Consider the following 18,276-nt stretch of genomic DNA (forward strand, 5'->3'; position numbering starts at 1 on the left):
CTTGTTGCCTCATTTTCCCCTTAATTGTTTGCAATTAAAAAAAAAAAACTGGGCTTCCCTGGTGGCGCAGTGGTTGGGAGTCCGCCTGCCGATGCAGGGGACGCAGGTTCGTGCCCCGGTCCGGGAAGATCCCACATGCCGCGGAGCGACTGGGCCCGTAAGCCATGGCCGCTGAGCCTGCACGTCCAGAGCCTGTGCTCTGCAACGGGAGAGGCCACTACAGTGAGAGGCCCGCGTACCGCCAAAAAAAAAAAAAAAAAAAAAACTGCCTGAGAAGGCAAAACACCCCAAAAGTTGCTCTGAACATTATCAAGCCCTGTGACAGGAGAGAGATTGATCATGGAAGAGAAAGGAAGCCTTTTCTTACGATGACAGCAGAGCAGGATACCCACCCCCACCTCTTTTTCTAAATAACTTAGATTTCTCTTATGAAAGGAATACACATTCATTGTACAAAGCATAAATAAAATTAAAAGTACCCATAATGATACCAAAAAGCACTTTTTATTATATCTTTGCAGTCTTTTTTCTAAGCACAAAGACATCCTATGAAAACGATTTGTATCCAGAATGCAAGTTAACCATTATCACTTAACTCAAATGTGATAATTCTCTTGAATTAAAAAGGTAATTTTCTTGAAGCAACCCAACAAGAAGACTTTTCATTGGGACACTGACTAGATTACTCTATATCCACAAAACCTGGTGTGTGACCAAAATTTTCAATCAAGGTGTAAACTCCACCAAAAATTATTCAAAACAAAAAAACTCCAGGGCTTCCCTGGTGGCACAGTGGTTGAGAGTCCGCCTGCCGATGCAGGGGACGCGGGTTCGTGCCCCGGTCCGGGAAGATCCCACATGCCGCGGAGCGGCTGGGCCCGTGAGCCATGGCCGCTGAGCCTGCGCGTCCGGAGCCTGTGCTCCGCAACGGGAGAGGCCACAACAGTGAGAGGCCCACGTACCGCAAAAAAACCCACAAAACTCCAAAAGCCTCTTCTCTCTTTTTGACCAAAGGACGTACCTTTCATTTGAATATATGTATTAACAAGGCAGAATTAACTATGGAAAAAAAGATCACAGATGTTGCTAGTAGTACTTTCATAAGTATCCTTGACTTTTCCTGGGATGATTTTTTAACCTTATTAACCCTCAAAACATCCCCGAGAGGGCTCTATTATTTAAAGGGGGAAATTAAAGGAAGCCAAGAATGACGGCTCACACACAGTCTGCAAATAAAGGCGGGTCGGGGGAGCCTGCCTCCTCCTTCTGGAAGACCACGCCCACTCCTACCCATCCCGGCATAAAGGATGGAAAAAGAACCGTGATCCCAACCAGTAGGGATCTTGAGATGAGACAACCTATTTCCTATCACCAGTAAGAAGCCGTCTCTAAAAACTTCAGTTTGTTTTGATTAGTGAAATGGAAAAGATAGCCTGAATTCCTTGGGAGGAAGGCCAGGTCCACACTCACGCCCTTCAGGACTGCTCAGAGGTCGGCCTTGCACCCGCGGAGGCAGCCGAGGGGGTCAGCCTCTTAGTCATAACGACTGGCTTGAGAATTTGGATTTCACTTTACTGTTTTATATGTTCTCTGTATCTCATTCTTTGCCCTCCTTGATTGTTTTAAATGGCTTTATGCAAGGCAATTTACAGTAAGGTGTCAAGGATAAATAAACTCGTTCCTCATTTTCTTCTTCTTCAGAATAATGAGTTAACTCAACCCAAGGATCTTCCACGTATTAAATGCAGCTCACTGTCCCTCTCTGAAATTTAACATGGGAATATTGCAGAAGTTTGAGACGTGACTGGCAACCAAATGCTTTTAAAGACTCAGGCTAGTTTGGGTGATGGTCTGTCTGTTTACCTAGATACACACTCACACACACACACACACACACACACACACACACACACACTTTCACTATCTAAACATCCATCCATATAAACTGCTTCTGGCATAAGCTTACTAAATACTGAACCATCTGGGGTTTGATGATGAAATGGAATATTTTAGCTTAACAAAAGGCCCTTGTCTACCAGAGATAGTACATGTTATTTTTTTTTAGTTATAATATTTGTAGAGTGTTTTCATTATAGCAAGCATAATCATGTTTTAGCACCAAATCAATGACTCACTTTCTTCCGACTTGTTAGAGAGCTTCCACACCCCATCACAAACAGGAGAAAAACCAGTTGACTAGTTAGAATTGTTATGTGGAGTATTAGCTCATAAGAACTAAGCAGAAAAGCTATCTTTACCAATCTGAAAACTCAACATCTTACCTGCTTGGCTTGAAACAGATTTGATTCCATTAACATTTGCAGAAACGAATGAAGGAGCTCTGTCAGCTGTACTACTGACATAGAAAACATAAAAGATATTAATAGATGGTGGACCATAGCAGCTCAGGACAAAAACATCCTTAGGCAGAGAAGCAAAGGATGTTAAGGGTTTTTCACATTTTATTTAGAAGAAGCATTATTTCTTTACTTCAGCCATGTCAAAGGTAATATTTTGTACTTTCAAACATGTAGGATAAAATGGCTTATTTAAAGTGAGTTTCCAACTTTTTACCTCAAAATTCCATCTAAGTGGATAAATAGAGAACATAAGGACTCCAATACTAACTGCTTATGCAAACCTGGCAATCAGAAATAAGTAGCACACTCAACTGTGATGTATACTTGAGAACTAATAGATTTGAATTTTTCTAAAGAAACAACTGAATCCTGTAAATGGTTCATCTAAAAAATAACAGAATACTGTAAATTGTTCAACTAAGATGCAGTATATTTGAAAATATGTCAAATAAATTAAGCAGAAAAGGCTTGCCCAGTGTATCGGTCAAAAATGCTAGAATACATGGAAATGATCAGGGGGTGAAGGTGAAACTGATGCTCGTGGTTTCCAAGAGCTGTTTCCAACTCTGAGTCTTCCTTTTCTTCTTACTGGCAATTTCAACGTGGGCATGTTACTAAGCCCCTCTGAGTCTCAATTTTCACATTTTAAAAATAGGATAACTACTTACATCACAGAGCTTTTGTGTGGATGAATGGGATTATCTGGTGGTGCTTTATGGATTCTATCATGAAACAAAATAAACAAATATCATAAAGATCAATCAATTCTGCTTTTCACTTCCTACCGGAACTGCCTATGAAAAATCTTACTTTCTTTTTTCTATCCCACCATGTTCTAAAACTAACTATAAAGTGACATTCCAGGAATAAATTCCCCAGTGAAAATTAATTTGTTTAGTACAGATTTATTCAGACTCTTATTTAGGCTAATTTGTACTCTTTGCCTTTTTAAAAATTTATTTCCTAAAGCTGCTGCACTTTGCTCTCTCAGATGATCGTTTTATATCTCAACACAAATCTTCCTCAAGTTAAAATAAACACCACCATTAGTTAATTATACACTGCCAAGATAATGGACAAATAATAACAGGAAAGGCCTCCAACAGGCAATATTATAACTTATATGCCTAAAAGCTTTAAGTCAAGTATGCCAGCTCTTCTTAAAGGTTAACCCAATTAAATGCAAAAAAAAAAAAAAAAAAAAACAATAGGCAGATAGGGTAGCTCTGAGTATCTGCACTGTTAGATTTCAAATTTAACTTGGAAATCAACAGTGGGGAGGAAGTGCTGGAGGGGAAAAGAGGGTTTTTTTTAAAAAGGCTTCTCAGCTGGATCCTTCCCATCCAAGTGGCATCACATAAGACATCATGCAAGGGAAGGTTGGAGACACTCACTTTAGCTACTGAAATGACTATGTAAATCGGATGATCCTTTGGTGAACTAGTCTGTCTCAGGTTTGCCTTGAGAGAAAAGACCCTCTATTACTGCTTTAAATATCACTGTCTCTTTAATAAATCTCATTTTCTCCAATGCACGGTCAGCTTTATTATAGAATCTCTATAAAGATCAGAGCTTGAAAGCCCTAGACTTCCCTCTTTTTTGTTTTTTTCAGATGAGGAAAGAAAACCTGAAAACAAAAGCCTATGTGAAAATGACTTGCCAAGGTCATCTGGCTGGTAAGCGGCAGCCCTGCTAGAACTGAGGCCAGGACCCTTCCCACCACATCATATTGGGAACACGTTTCATAGATCTCATAGATGCCAACATGGTCCCACAGCCCACAAATGATACAGCCTGCCCTGTGTATTCACTCCCGAAGTTCAGCTATTAAGTGACGACTTTCTCTTACTTAAGACCTTACTTCCTATTAACATGAACGATAAAGTGTTTTTAGTCATTTACATTATAATGTCAATGAATTTAAGATAACCTTTCCCGAAAACAGGCTTTGAGTAAAGGAAGAAATACACAACCACTATGTGGTAAATAAGTGTATTGAAAACACTAACACAACCATGAACAGGAAATAGTTGCCGCCCTCAAAGGGCTTCCAATCATATGGACACCTCCGTTCTTCCCCTACAACAGGAAGGTTTCCTTTACTTTCTCTTTTTCTCTTATACAGTTTAAATGGATGAAGGCATCTTCCTCCTCTTTCCCCATCTATGTAAATATCTGTTGGAATGAATGAATATTCCTTCCCTCCACAGGTCTTTCCACAGCTTGACCTAAGGATTCTTTCAAAAAGGAAAAGCCCTTCTGTGATCACTTTTTCTTCAACCATAAAGTGACGCTTTACAGACTAATTCACACTCTGGTCTCTTCTTTTTTCTAAGCTTTTACACAGTGGAACAGATTTCCAAAATGCCAGTGGTGACTAAGAAAAATCTGGTGAGAATTTATTGGCCCGGACTTTTAAGCAGAGGCAGGAATCCTGGCTTTCATTCCTTGTTCTATCAAGACTTGTGTGAGCCTGTTGCTCTGAATCTTATCTTCTAATGGAAAAGCCCTCACCCCTTCCCAGCACAGCAGGCATCTCCACTTCCAAAGAAATGAACGATTACAAACAAAATAATATTCTTGTACATACTGAAAAGTTAAAATTACAGAGAACAATGGCAGTAACGTGTGATTACTTCCTTTGAAGACTTTCATCACCCAGGCATCTGTGCCTTATTCCATCATAATGTCCTTTTAGCTCACAGTTTCAAAAAAACCACATGTAGGGGCTTCCCTGGTGGCGCAGTGGTTGAGAGTCCGCCTGCCGATGCAGGGGACATGGGTTTGTGCCCCGGTCTGGGAGGATCCCACATGCCGCGGAGCCATGGCCGCTGAGCCTGTGCGTCCGGAGCCTGTGCTCCGCAGCGGGAGAGACCACAACAGTGAGAGGCCCATGTACCAAAAAAAAAAAAAAAAAAAAAATGTATATAATTCCTAAGCATGAAAAAGAACTGAAACTTAAGGTCAACGATAGAAGAGCAGATTTTTTTTTTTTTGGCTGCACTGCGTGCAGCATGTGGGATCTTAGTTCCCCAACCAGGGATCAAACCCACACTCCCTGCAGTGGAAGCTCGGGGTCTTAACCACTGGACCGCCAAGGAAGTCCCATGAAGAACAGATTTTTAATACAGGTAGAGCCAAATTAGATTAATGCCCTTAACTTGGGGTATGTATTTCTGAAATGCACGGCACCAGAAGATGCTGCCGTCTGGTCGAGGGGACCAGTTTCTGCGTCACTCACTTGACAGCCAGGTCCTGGACCCCTGAGTGCAGCCAGGATGCAAGAGGCCACTAGGGCTGCAGGGACCACAAGATTTTGCCCTCAGAAGCTGCAGGAGACAGAATTATAGAAAGGTGCCGAGACAGGGGTGAGCACAGGCCAGCAAAGGGCTATCAGCCGGTGACGACACCTGTGACAGAGGTTTGCTGGAGGAGAGCAGGTAAGACGTAGGCAGGTGAGGAGGAGGGAGAGGTGATTCTGGCAGAGGGAGACAAACGGGAAGGGGTTCTTGCCTGACCTGCACTAGGACCTCGGTTGATAACTGAAGAAGCAAGGGTGGGGTGGGGGAAGGAGATGAGACCAGCGAGGGGGCAGCAGCGGAGCCCTGAGCCTTGTCGCAGGCCATATCCTGACGGCTGTGGGGAGGGACTAGATCCGGTCAGGATTTTAGAAACACTCCAGCCGGCCGTGTGGAGGGGGCTCTGAAGCTCCCGTGGTGAGGGAGAGCTGGAGATGAAGGACCAGAGGAGAAGACCCCAGCCCAGGAACCAAAGACAGGGCTTCACTCCAGCCTCTGCCACTTGAGAATCACGTGTCCCCTGACCTGTCACTCAAGCTCTCTGTACCTCAGTCTCTCTACCTCCCTTGCAGAGTTACTGTAGGGAATGAATGAGGGCTCAGGAAGGACGGGTTGTGCAGTAAGAACTTAATAAATGCAGCTGCTGGAAGCCATGGTAGCATCGAGGCTATGTGACTTTGGGAGTCAGCGTGACCTTGGACAAGCACAAGGAACCACTTCTCTGACCTCAGTTTCTTCCTCTATAACGAGAAGAAATTAAGATAATACCACCCACCTCATAAAGTTACTGTCAGGATCGACTGGAGGAGATAAAATGTATAAATCACCTGGCCCTCGACCGAGAGCTACTCGAGTAGCAGAAGTAGCGATAACAGCAGCAATAGTAGAGGGCTGGTAGTAGTACCAGTGCTAGTAGGAGCAGTAATTTGAGGGACATGAGACCAAAGTGTCTCTTCTATAATACAGGTGAGAAATTATATGGTGCTGGACTAAAGCGGTGGCAGTGAGAAGCCAAAGAATCAGATTCCAGAGCTCTACGGAGGCGTTCACAAAACCTCCTGACTGCTGGATGTGACCCGCAGGGAGAGGTCAGAGGAGGATGCCAGTATACTCTTGGCTGGGACACCTGTGGACAGCGTGCCTACCATTCACCCAGGGAACTGAGGAAGAGGGGCAGGTTGCAGAGGAAAATGAGAAACTCAGTTTCAGAGCAGCTGCAGTTGAGGTTCCCACCGGGACATCTGAGTATGTCTGGTACTCAGAAAACAGATCAGGGTGAAATATACAGATTGAAGAGTTGTCAGCACACGGCCAGCAACTGAAGCCACAGGAGTATTCGTATCAACCAGAAAGAGGATGCAGGAGTGGGGAAAAAAATAGAAAGAATAGAGCAGAGGCCCAGAGACAGAGGCAGTGTGACAGCACTGAAGAGGCGGGCAGAGGACGAAAAGCCGGAAAGGAGGCTGGAAGGGTAGCTAGAGATTAGGATGAGAGCCAGGAGAGGACTGCTCCAAGGTTTCCCTAGGAAATGGTGAAGGGCACCTAATGCCTCAGAAGGTCAAGTAAAAAAGACCCAAACAAACCACTGGACTGCAAAGCAAGAAGATCCTCAGGGAAGCCATGGGAGGAGCCAACATCAGATTGCAGTGGATAAACAGTGGGTGTCATGGGGGGAGAAAGATCTAGAAAAATAGTAAGGGAAGGAGAAGATAGGGCAGCAACCAGAGGGAGTACAGGATTGAGAAAGGGAAGCATTTTTGTGGTAGGAGGTTGTTGGTAAGGGAAAGAAACACTGCAACTTGTGTATGTGCTGGGGTGAAAGGAGGAGGTTGAAAAGCAGCCCAGGTAGGAAGGTAATTAAGAGAAGGAAGTGCCCGGGAGGGTGGATGGTTGGCTAGAGCAGCGGGAGGCTGCACGGGGCAGGGCAGGTAACAGAAAGGATGCCTTGAAAAGACAGGTGGGGACTTCCCTGGTGGCGCAGTGGTTAAGAATCCACCTGCCAACGCAGGGGACACGGGTTCAAGCCCTGGTCTGGGAAGATCCCACATGCTGTGGAGCAACTAAGCCTGTGTGCCACAACTACTGAGCCTGCACTCTAGAGCCCGAGAGCCACAACTACTGAGCCCACAAGCTACAACTACTGAAGCCCACGTGCCTAGAGCTCGGGCTCCGCGACAAGAGAAGCCAACACAATGAGAAGCCCACACACCGCAACGAAGAGTAGCCCCTGCTCGCCGCAACTAGAGAAAGCCCGTGTGCAGCAACAAAGACCCAACACAGCCAAAAACAAAATAAAAAATAATAATAATAATGGTTTTTTAAAAGACAGGTGAAGGTTTGAAATAGACAAGTGCAGGAAATGGGAGACAAGAGAGTAAACTACAAAATGCAGTTATGCACATGGTGCACACACCACATGGAAAATGAAACAGACTCAGTTGTTCCCTCCATCTAGAAAGAGATGATGTCTTTGAGGAGACTATGAGCTGAGCAAGGCTACCCTATGAAGCCAGGTTGTTTCAAAGGTGAGAGAAAAACGGAAGATACTGGAAACAAACAGGTGTCAGAGATGAGAAGGGCAGGTAGGCTAGTGTGGCAAGGGGAACAGTAGAAGCAAAGGAAAAGAGTGGACAGGAGACATGAGGAAGATTCAATTTTCAAAAGAATTCTCTCAGTCTCAGCTTAAAAATCAATTAGCTGCGACTACTGTCTTTAAATTCCTGTTTTGAGCAAATAGGTCAATGGAGGTAGGTGTATACCCAAAAATGCTGAAATAAAACAGTAATGATGCAAGAGCTTGATATAGATGATTGTAACCGAACCCTGCATCAGTTTTTTTCCGTAGCCATGAGTATGATAAAGGAGCACCACCAAATAAGCCGGTAGTAAAAGATCAATGACTTTTAAAAGGTTTTCGGAAGGTTGACCCTTTTTCATTCACTCAAATAAATGCTTAAGGGCCGAAGAACTGTGTCCTACAAGGAACACAGACAAAGAAAATTAAGACCAATCCTGCCTTCAAATTGTTGATGCCTAACTTCTCTCCACATATATGAAAATCCACAGGAACTTCCAGAATGAGGAAGGCTCTAGGAAAAAAGGGAATGACAGAGCGAATATTTGCCCATGTTCAAGTTCAAAAATACACCAACGCCTCTGACCTCACATCCGTCTCCAAATTCTACCACCAAATAGGTATGAATACTTCTTTTTTCTTCCCCCCTCCTGCTCTCCACATCACAGAGAACGACCAACAGTTAGTGGCTGGTTATGATTCAAACTACAACACCGACTAAGGTCCAGCTCCACCGTCTGACCCATTTGGTCCTCCTAACACCACCACAAAGGGGCCAGGACTATTCCCTTAAACGCAGGGGGAAAGTGGGGCTCAGAGAGGTTAAGGAGATTGCCCGATCTCTAAGCACTACTAAATGCTGGGGCCAATGTACCTTTCAGGTCCACCTCGCTTGGAAACATTTACTCTTTTAATCACTGTCTCCACACCAAATTTCCCTAACCATTGTTCCAAAGGGAAACCTGTTAAGTACAGTTTTCATTTCATCCTTTGGCAATTTAGAATTCTTTTATTCATGGACTTTTAACATGTTTAATTTATTCCTTAATATTTTACAGATTGAGTTTATGGAGTTTTTTTTTTTTAAGCAGTTTGGTTTAAAAGTCTATTCATTCTCAAATACCTACACAAATGGGGATTCACCACATAATCCACAAACCATCTTCTAGACAGCACTTTCTACCTTCCAGCTGAGGGACTAACAAGGCAGCAAAGCAGGCTAATTTGGTGTTGCAGAGGAGGAATCTAGAACAAAGCAACGACCTGAACTAAAAACAGGAGGCCTGATCCGAGAACAAATCCACGGACACTGGAGTCCCCCAACATGCAACATCAGTCAACTCAGAAGTTACAACCGCTGCATCAGGGGAGTAGAAAACCTACAGGGGTTCAAGAAGGTGCCAGGCACTGCCCCACCTCAGGAAGCAGTGATTAAGGTACAGCTGACTTTCTGGACACAGCCCTGCTCTGCTGTGTCCCAGCTGAGGGGCCTGGGGCAACTTCTTGACTTCTCTGTGCCTCAGTTTCCACATCCATGAAATGGGAATATCAGAGGTTGTTACTAGGATTCCATGAACCACACCTGATACACAGAAAGCACTCAATAAATTTTAGCTAATTATCTTATATATGTTTAAGCTTTTCCCCTTCAGGAGCAGTATTTTTTTAATGGCAGGTTACAACCCCAAAATGTGTTATGAAATCAATTTAGAGGGTCACAACCAGCAATTGTGGTAAATTAAATAGAACAGAATATTGTATTTCAACATTAATAAAGTCATATTTTATATTAACGTTGTAATTTTTCTTTCACGTACATGGTAACATTAAGTGGCGCTTCGTGAATCTCTGTTTTCATCCATCCATGTGTCAGTGTATCTATCAGGCAGCAAGAGTGTTTCTTTCTAGGGCCACAATCAAAAAAATTTGAGAACCACTGACTTACAGAATGAGGATGGTAGGGAGTAAGGGAAGATGAAAAAGTGTAATGTGCCAGAAACCACTTTTTAAAATGTAGACAGCTGCAGCAAAAGGAAAGCCCCCCTAAATGGACATTCAGGATAACCCAGGAGATACTCTCAGTGTACAAGTCTGTTCATGGCTAGGCTGCTGCGGGCGTTTCAGTAATCCGAGGTTAACAACAGGCTCTTATTTCCAAAGCAAATCAAACCGCAAAACTGGAAGTACAGATGTTATCTTGATGCTGGGCAAGATGGGAAAAATTGACATGACTTATCCAGTTAAGTCCTCTTGCAATACTCGTCAAAGTAAACACTATGCCAGATATCAAATGCTCTTAAAAACTATCAGGGTTTGGAAGAGATACGAAAATGTCTTAAAACAGAAATTCTTACATGTGGATGTAGATTTAACCTAGCAGTTCTGTTATAAGCAAATTCCTAGGTGAAAATGCAACTAACTGTACAAGAAGATGAAATGGAAAATAACTATAAACGTAAATAATCATTTTAGAATCTATAAAGACATTTATTTATGTAACCAAAAGGCTGTATGATGTGGGGGGCGGGGGTTATTACTTTTTATTGGTGTATAGTTGCTTTACAATGTTGTGTTAGTTTCTACTTATGTACGATGTGGTGTTTAACAATACCACCCTTAGACTGTGTAGGAGGGCCACAGCCCTGGGCCCCACTCATCTTCCTGCAGAGTTCCTGGGACCAGGTGGACTTACCCATCCAGAGCAGGTATCCCTCCATCTGGTTTTAGCCTACACTCTGTCCCCAGAATTCCCTGATCAAATACCAGGACACTTCCAGGGCATGAACAGGCTCCTTCCAGGTCTGGCCTCCCAAAGGGGGACTTTGCCACTGGTTGGAGCCAGAGGCACAGTTAGAGGGGGGACAAAGGGTGTGGACAGAGTGGACATGCAAGTGGACACGATGTCCTTTACCTCATTGAAGGTATCACAGGTGAAGAACCGAGGGAAGCAGGTCCTGGCCCAGGGGAAGATTCTCCCAACCAGCTATGAGCTGTGGGGAATCTGAGAATTCCAAGTTCCAGGCTAGCTTTCCAGGCCATTATGAAGATATCTTTGCCAAGGTAGGATGACAGAATATATATAAATGCTCATTAGCTTGATTCATAACTTTGAAACGTTTTGACACATGCTATGAGGGCCCCCATCTGTTCTCTTGCACAGGACCCTGCAGAGTTATAAGCAGGCTCGCTGCTTAGAACATGGACCAGAGCCACACTGCTGGGTTCTTACCCCACCTCACCCAGTGACATTCACCAGCTATGTGAACTTGGGAAAGCCTCTTAATCCCTCTGTGTCTCAGTTTCCTCATCTGTAAAACAGAGATGATAACAGCACTCTCTTCATATGGGTTGTTGTAATGACTAACTGAATTAGTGCCTGGAACAATACGCAGTGTGTAATATAAGTACTCCATAAATTCTGTCTTTTTATTATTCTCTGTATAAAACCGATTGGCCACTGAAAACTTCTAGATAAAACCATAGCCAGGAAGTTATTCTGTGTATTTCTTCTCTCCCACTCCTTTCTAATTTTAAACATCATACTTTATGCCACTCTAAAAGACCACTATTTTCTATTCTGAAAAGGACAAGTCATCTAACTGCTGACCTGCCTGATGCAAGTTTTTCTGAAATTAAATACACTTTCATCTGGAAGACCCCCAACCTGGCAGATAGCTCAGGCCTCTGGCTGGTTCGAAGTCTGGCAAGCTGGCTTTCTGTGTCAATTTCACGGGCTAAACATTTGGAGACATTAACAATTTTAAGTGTAAAAAAGGACATTTCCTAACCTTCATATTCATGAGATTCAGAGCTACAAGCCAGGTAGGTCCTTCTCGATTCACAAACCAGAGGCTGAAATACTTGAAGCTATCAGCAAGGAAAGGCTACCAGACCAGAGAAATGAAGCTAAAAATAGAGCCCTAACAGTGGAAAAATAGATGGCAGAAGACAATCCCTTACGTGGCTACTTATTAGTCCACGGGCTTTTTATTATTCAATGAAGGTGTAGCATCAATATAGTATTTACAAATTGCCAACAGCCCTTTCAATGACTTATATTTCTTCAACCTAAAATGACAGAACAACTTGAAGAGGAATATTTGCCCCATTTTAATGACATGCGGGCAGCCTATAGCATCTTGTGTCATTTCACCACAAAACCTCTCAACTCTCTAGCTGTTTGCTATACGTTTAGGTCTGAAATGGGAGAAGTACAAGGAAAAGATTCAAGGTCATATTTACGCTTTAAAATAGGTACCTAACCTACATGTTTAATACAGTGAGTATTCAATCTTTCATTTTTTTCCAATTATTCAGAAGAACCTTTAAAATATATGATTTGCCAACCTGATGAGAGGCTGGAACTCTTTCCCAAGCTACATCTATTTAGTCTCCCATAAAAAGAACATTGCTAAATCATTGTTAATTTCAACAACAGTTTCTCTACTAACCCAAATCTTCTCCAAATCCAAAATGGAGTATAAAGACCAGTATGAAATAAGTGAAAAGTAATTGGATTCTACAGAGGCAAGACTGAGCACATCCATCCATCCCACAGTAATCCCATCTAAATCAAATATATTGTTTCTTTAAAGAGTTTTGCCAACTTCCTATTTAAAAAAAAACCCATAAACACTTCCTATTTTGGCCAGTTTTATTTATGCAATTAAAATGGCTTTTTATAAGAGCTGGGCTGGAGAAACAATATATTTTTACAAGCCCATTAGTCATATAGTCAAGCTTCATTATATCACAATCATTCATCAGGAGTCTGTAATGAGAATGCTGTTTCCTTGCGCGATGAGAATGTTAAGGAAAATATGTATTCACAATAGGCCATAAAATGTGTGAAATCTAAACCAGAGGAAAAGCCAGTGGGTTCATCTGGCTTTCATTTTTGCTGTAGAGGGTAACAGCCCTATAGACACAAACCTAGCTTTAACTTAGAAACCATATCCTTAATTATTAACCCTCTTCATTCTTCCACCCTTTCCAAACTCCACTCCCTTAAGAGAAGTAGAATACTTCATTTACAAATACTGTTATTAAAGACTCTCATGGGCGATCATTTTGGCTTCGGTCATTTTTCTGCCATACTTTTGTTACAGCTTATTCTAAATATTTCTCCTTACATCAACTATTTCTCCTGACGCGGCAGTCAGATTTGCGTATAAGCTTAGCCCCTGAACTGTGGGAAGTAAATGTCGTGGCGGAGGGGGAGCTGGGCGATTCCGGGCATCCCGCACACCACCCGCAGGTTCCCTTCCTTCCACCCAGGCACCCTTCCAGGTTGCCCAAGGCTCTCATTCTGCGCCCGTCAACGGGAGTAACTGACACTGGGCAGGAAGAAGGAAAGCTGCTTGAACAAAGCCCAACGTGTGCAGCTTTGGCAATGCAAGGCCGAACTATGGAGACGTGCGTCGGGGCTGGCTAGCAAAGGGAAAGCTTTCAGCTTATGATTTTGTTGTATATTTCAGAAACCGAGGTGGTCTCTAAGATCCCCAGACCCTCTCCTCTCCGTTAAGCAGCTTTCAGTCTTTTCCCTGCTCCCCCTCCACAGAAACCGGGTCTGCCAGGGTCCCAGCAGTGAGCGCTGTTCTCGTGGGTTTGCGCGCAGCCGGGGTGATCCCCTCCGAGCCCCACTTCGGGGAGCTGCAGCTGGAGCCGAGAGGAGCCCGGGGCTGGCAGAAACGCAGCGCGCCGAGCAAGACCCAGCCCTCGGCACGGCCATCAAGGGGGCCCCCAGCTCTCCGGGCACCCGGCAGCTGAACCCAGGAGGGGCTTCCCCATCGCTGCGCCCCGGCACCAGAGGGCACTCTGGAGAGAGAACACGCCGCGCCTCGCTCCCAGCCCTGGGTCCCCAGGAGCCAGGGCGGTGCGCGCCAGGGAGCCAGAGCCCTGGAGAATTCCTGTGTTTGCGCAGCGGGGCCAGGGAGGCCCCCGACCCTCCCGGTCCCGCGTCCAGGTACCTCGCAGCCGTAAAGCTGTCCCAGCTGCTCCACGATCCACTCCTCTAGCACGAGCCGCTTCCGAAGCTCTTTGCGATCGTATTTCACTGTCACTTTTCCCTGCTGGTGGCGCCGCTGCTGCTGCTGAACGTGCCCGGCAGCGGACGCCGTGGCCACGGGCGCCGAGTCCTCCCGGGAGGAGCCCGAACCGCTGCTCGAGCCTGGGCTGCCGCCGGCGCCGCCCCGGGGGCTCTGGAAGAAAACCCGCGCGCCGCCGCCGCCGGCGGCCCCACCGGCCGCCTCACTGCTGCCCGTCGCCACCGACATGTCCCCGTGCGCGCCGGAGACCGAGTGAGGCCCGGAGGAGGGGGCGGGCGGAGCGCCCGGCGCCGCTACCGCCTTGGGCCGGGCAGCGGCATGCGCGGGCTTCGTCAGCACCTGCTCCGCGCCGCCGCCGGCTCGCGGGGAGCTCTGGAGGAGGAGCCGCGGCGACCGGGAGGAGCGCGGGCGGGGGAGGGCGGGGAGGAGGGAGGGCGGGGGCCGCAGCCCTAGGGACTCAGCCGAGGACCCTCTGGGTCCAGCCCCGGAGGCGGATCCGGCGCCCGGCAGGCAGCGGGCCCGGGGCGTGGGAGTTGCGCGCGGCGAAGGGGGTGTGGGCGCGCAGACACGCACGGGCGACCGGCGTGGGTCTGGGGCCAGGTCCTCTGCGCGGGTGACCGTGTGCTGCCCTGCCGGACACGGGGATTGCGCTTCTCCCGCCGCCTCGGCCGGCGCTGCCGGGGACTGCGCTGGCGACCGCCTGGGCAGGGGACGCGGGAAGGGGCCGAGGCGCAGGGTCCTCACAGAGGTTTCCCTCTCCCTGCCGCCTCCTCTGAGGGCGGGGCGGTGTCTCCTCCCCTCCCGGGCCCATCCCGCCGCTCCAAACACCCGTTCCTATCCGTGCCACTTCCTCTCTCGGAGAGTGAGAAAAACGGACGAGGCGATGTTTGTGCCATCAGGCAATCACCGCGCCTGAGAAATTCTCTTCAGACCAGACAGTGTCTTGTTACCTCAAAGACAGTGCATTCAGATATCTTCGTATCTAAAGGGCAGAAGGCTTGATGTCTCTTGGGCAAGGGACTGGGGATATCCTGACAGCAAATACTTCGCTAAGAGTCAGTGCTGGTTACTGGTCTTACATTTCTAGTATTGTATTCCCTGCATAGCCAGCTTTCTTAATACCATTTCCAAACAACGTCTTTGAAGCTAGCAAAGTAACAGCACTGACTGACTACTTTTAAAACATCAGGCAGCCAAGAAGGGTTACAAATGAATGAGCTTACTATGCGGTTTAGGGCAAGGAGATGGGGAGGAAAGTTCTAAACAGAAAACTGCATGTGTGTGTGTGTAAAATTATAGGGAGACACTAATATGTTTCTGTTGTACATAACAATACATTTCTGTTCAGGCAACTGGAAGAAACCGCAAAAGATGTTCAAACAGAAGTAAGTAGCTTTTATGAACTTTTTAAAAACCTGGTACAGGTTACTGGCAGCTACTCAAGTAAGTTTCTCAGAGATAAAGAATCAAGTCAATTTCCTCTGAACACTTTCTATGATGGAGAGGATTCTGGGTGGGCTCCTAGACTCACAGCTATAAAGACACTGAAAATAAAAGTAGCCAGCAGCTTTGTCCTGACTCTTCTGGCTGGTGCCCTGGTCTGCTCTATCCAGATTTGTGTCCGCTTTATTCCTTCACTTGGGGTTTTCCAGCCAGAACATGACTGCGAAGGGATTTTCCCAAGTGTTCCATGCCTAATGTGCATCATCGGGACAGGTCTGGCCTTGAAGAGTGAAAGGAAAGATCTAGTGGGGATTGTGTGAAATAAGGTGGCTGGTGTGCGTCTTGGACTCTTCTTGTAATTAGAGGGGGTCAAGGCTAAAAATCCCTGCCCCCTGGAAGAGGCCAGCAGTCCTTAAGGTGGTAGGTTTCCCACCCAACCTTTCATGGAGAAGGGAGACAAAACTACCCTGCTTGGCTCCTAGAGATTTTTTTTGTTTAATAAATTTATTTATTTACTTATTTTTGGCTGCATTGGGTCTTCGCTGCTGTGCACGGACTTTCTCTAGTTGTGGCGAGCAGGGGCTACTCTTCGTTGCGGTGGGCAGGCTTCTCATTGCGGTGGACTCTCTTGTTGCAGAGCACGGGCTCTGGGCTCTGGGCTCTAGGCTCAGTAGTTGTGGCGCATGGGCTTAGTTGCTCCGTGGCATGTGGGATCTTCCCAGACCAGGGCTCGAACCCGTGTCCCCCTGCATTGGCAGGCGGATCCTTAACCACTGTGCCACCAGGGAAGCCCACTCCTAGAGACGGATGACAGTTCTCCACATCACCCCCTCTAGACATCCAGCGCTTATCCAAGTTACCTAGCACCTGCTTTAACCAGGACTAACCAGGAGAATTTCATTCAAAACCAAAAAACAGCTAAAATTGTAGTTAATGAAGGAGAAACTATATAAAATCTTGGCCTCATTCTGGTGTTGGGGACTGGCCATACCAATTATTTTGAAAACTGTGCCTGGTTTCCAGGAGTGTGGCAAAGAGTGGAAAATTCCAACTCCTTACTTTGAGTCTTTGGACAATGAATTCAGTCATTCAATAATAACTTCAAAGGATTTATAGAAATTCACAAAGTTCTTTCTGAGAATTTCTTGTGTCAGTTTTTTTCTCACTGCATAAGACTTCTTCCTTTATGCTTAAAATTCAGCTTTCACTTATATGACTTCAAAAATGACAAGTACTAAGTACATATAAGAAGAAATTTAGAGTTTTAGGCATCCTAACTTGTAGAAAAATAGCCAGGGAAGAGTCAGGCTCTTTCCAGGGGTACACTGACCTTCAGATGCCCAAATGAGTCACCTTGACTTGGAATTATGAGTTGAAGTAAACAAGAGTTCCTCTTCCTATAAATCCAATAGCTCCACCCAGGATATAATTTACATTTGAAGTGAACTCCACAGCCCCATTCTTGCCACAAATACACACACACACACACACACACACACACACACACACCTCAGTGTTTGAATAATCAAAACTCAGTGTTCAAATCTTGACTGAGAATAGAATTACCATTTTTGCAGATTTCAAATACTGAAGACAAAATATTTGGGAACAGGGGAATTATTCTGGGGCCAGAAACTGTTTACACAGATGAATACCTAAATTTAGCAAAACCAAAGATATTTCTCATCTCTAAGATTAAAATGTAAATTTGTCCAGGGCAAACCCCTTCATTTCTACTGCAAACAAGTTTTTTTAAATGGTAGTTAATCAAAAACAATGAATAGTTTTTAGTGAATTAAATGGTCTGAGAGTTTTCTAGAACACAAGAGATGAGCTTCCATCATCTGAGGAGTCTATCAGTTGCTCACAGTATTTTCACTTTGCAGAGTACAGTCCATTATTTCGTTACTCTTTACGGAGTGAGAGCAGCGATGTTGTTAACAGTATATCAGTGTAGTTTTCCTCTGGCTACTGTCTCTTCTCCCCACCCTGCCGCTACCCCTTTTTTTTTCCTTCCTAATTCTGGACCTTTGATTGTATCACGTACTACAATTTGGAATCATAATTCCAAAATAAACTTAGCCACTACTTGCCTATACAACCAGAGCCAATAACAGTCACTGTCACGATTCTAAAATTTTGTCTAGGCAATTAACAGAAGTTCTTACCTGACTGTTCAGAGATGATGAAAAGCAGGGGGGAAAATCCATAGCTTCAGCTCTTCCCTTCTAACAAAGATTAAGTATCCCTGCGCCTTCTTGTAAGCCTAGCCTGTGGAATAGTTTGTCTCTTTCTGTAAAACTAAGGTCAAATTTGTTTCGAGAAGAGCCAGTTATCCCCTGTCCAGCCAAAGGCCTCCTGCCCTCCCCCTTTCACCGTCCAGTGTTCTGGAAGAGTGGTCCATTCCCCCAGGTCTCTGTCTTCCCCTCTCACGCTCCGCCCTCTGCAGTGCCGCTGCCACCACTGCCAACCGAGGTCTCCCCCCGAACTCCATGTTGCTCACTTCGGTCTGTGCTTTTTCAGCTCTTATCTGCCTTGACCTCCCGCCACAT

The 18,276-nt window shown here is 45.5% G+C and overlaps 1 protein-coding gene across 5 annotated transcripts in view; it reads right to left on the reverse strand.

Moving 5' to 3' along the window:
• The window catches only part of PPP1R14C (protein phosphatase 1 regulatory inhibitor subunit 14C), an 86,439-nt gene extending 71,395 nt beyond the window's left edge, over positions 1–15,044 (reverse strand). For 3 of the 5 annotated variants that reach the window (XR_007470429.1, XM_033405030.2, XM_033405035.2), the window contains exon 1: positions 14,204–14,644. Coding sequence is in view for 4 of the 5 variants with exons in the window: in XM_033405030.2 (XP_033260921.1) it covers positions 14,204–14,509 (306 nt within the window). In the remaining variant the exon portion in view is untranslated. Of the gene's footprint in view, positions 1–14,203 lie in introns of all 5 variants that reach the window. The other 2 variants (XM_049695159.1, XM_049695160.1) reach the window with 2 other exon arrangements.
• Positions 15,045–18,276: the final 3,232 nt, after the last annotated feature.

This window comes from Orcinus orca, chromosome 12 (assembly GCF_937001465.1).
Source record: "Orcinus orca chromosome 12, mOrcOrc1.1, whole genome shotgun sequence".
Classification (NCBI taxonomy): Eukaryota; Metazoa; Chordata; class Mammalia; order Artiodactyla; family Delphinidae; genus Orcinus; species Orcinus orca.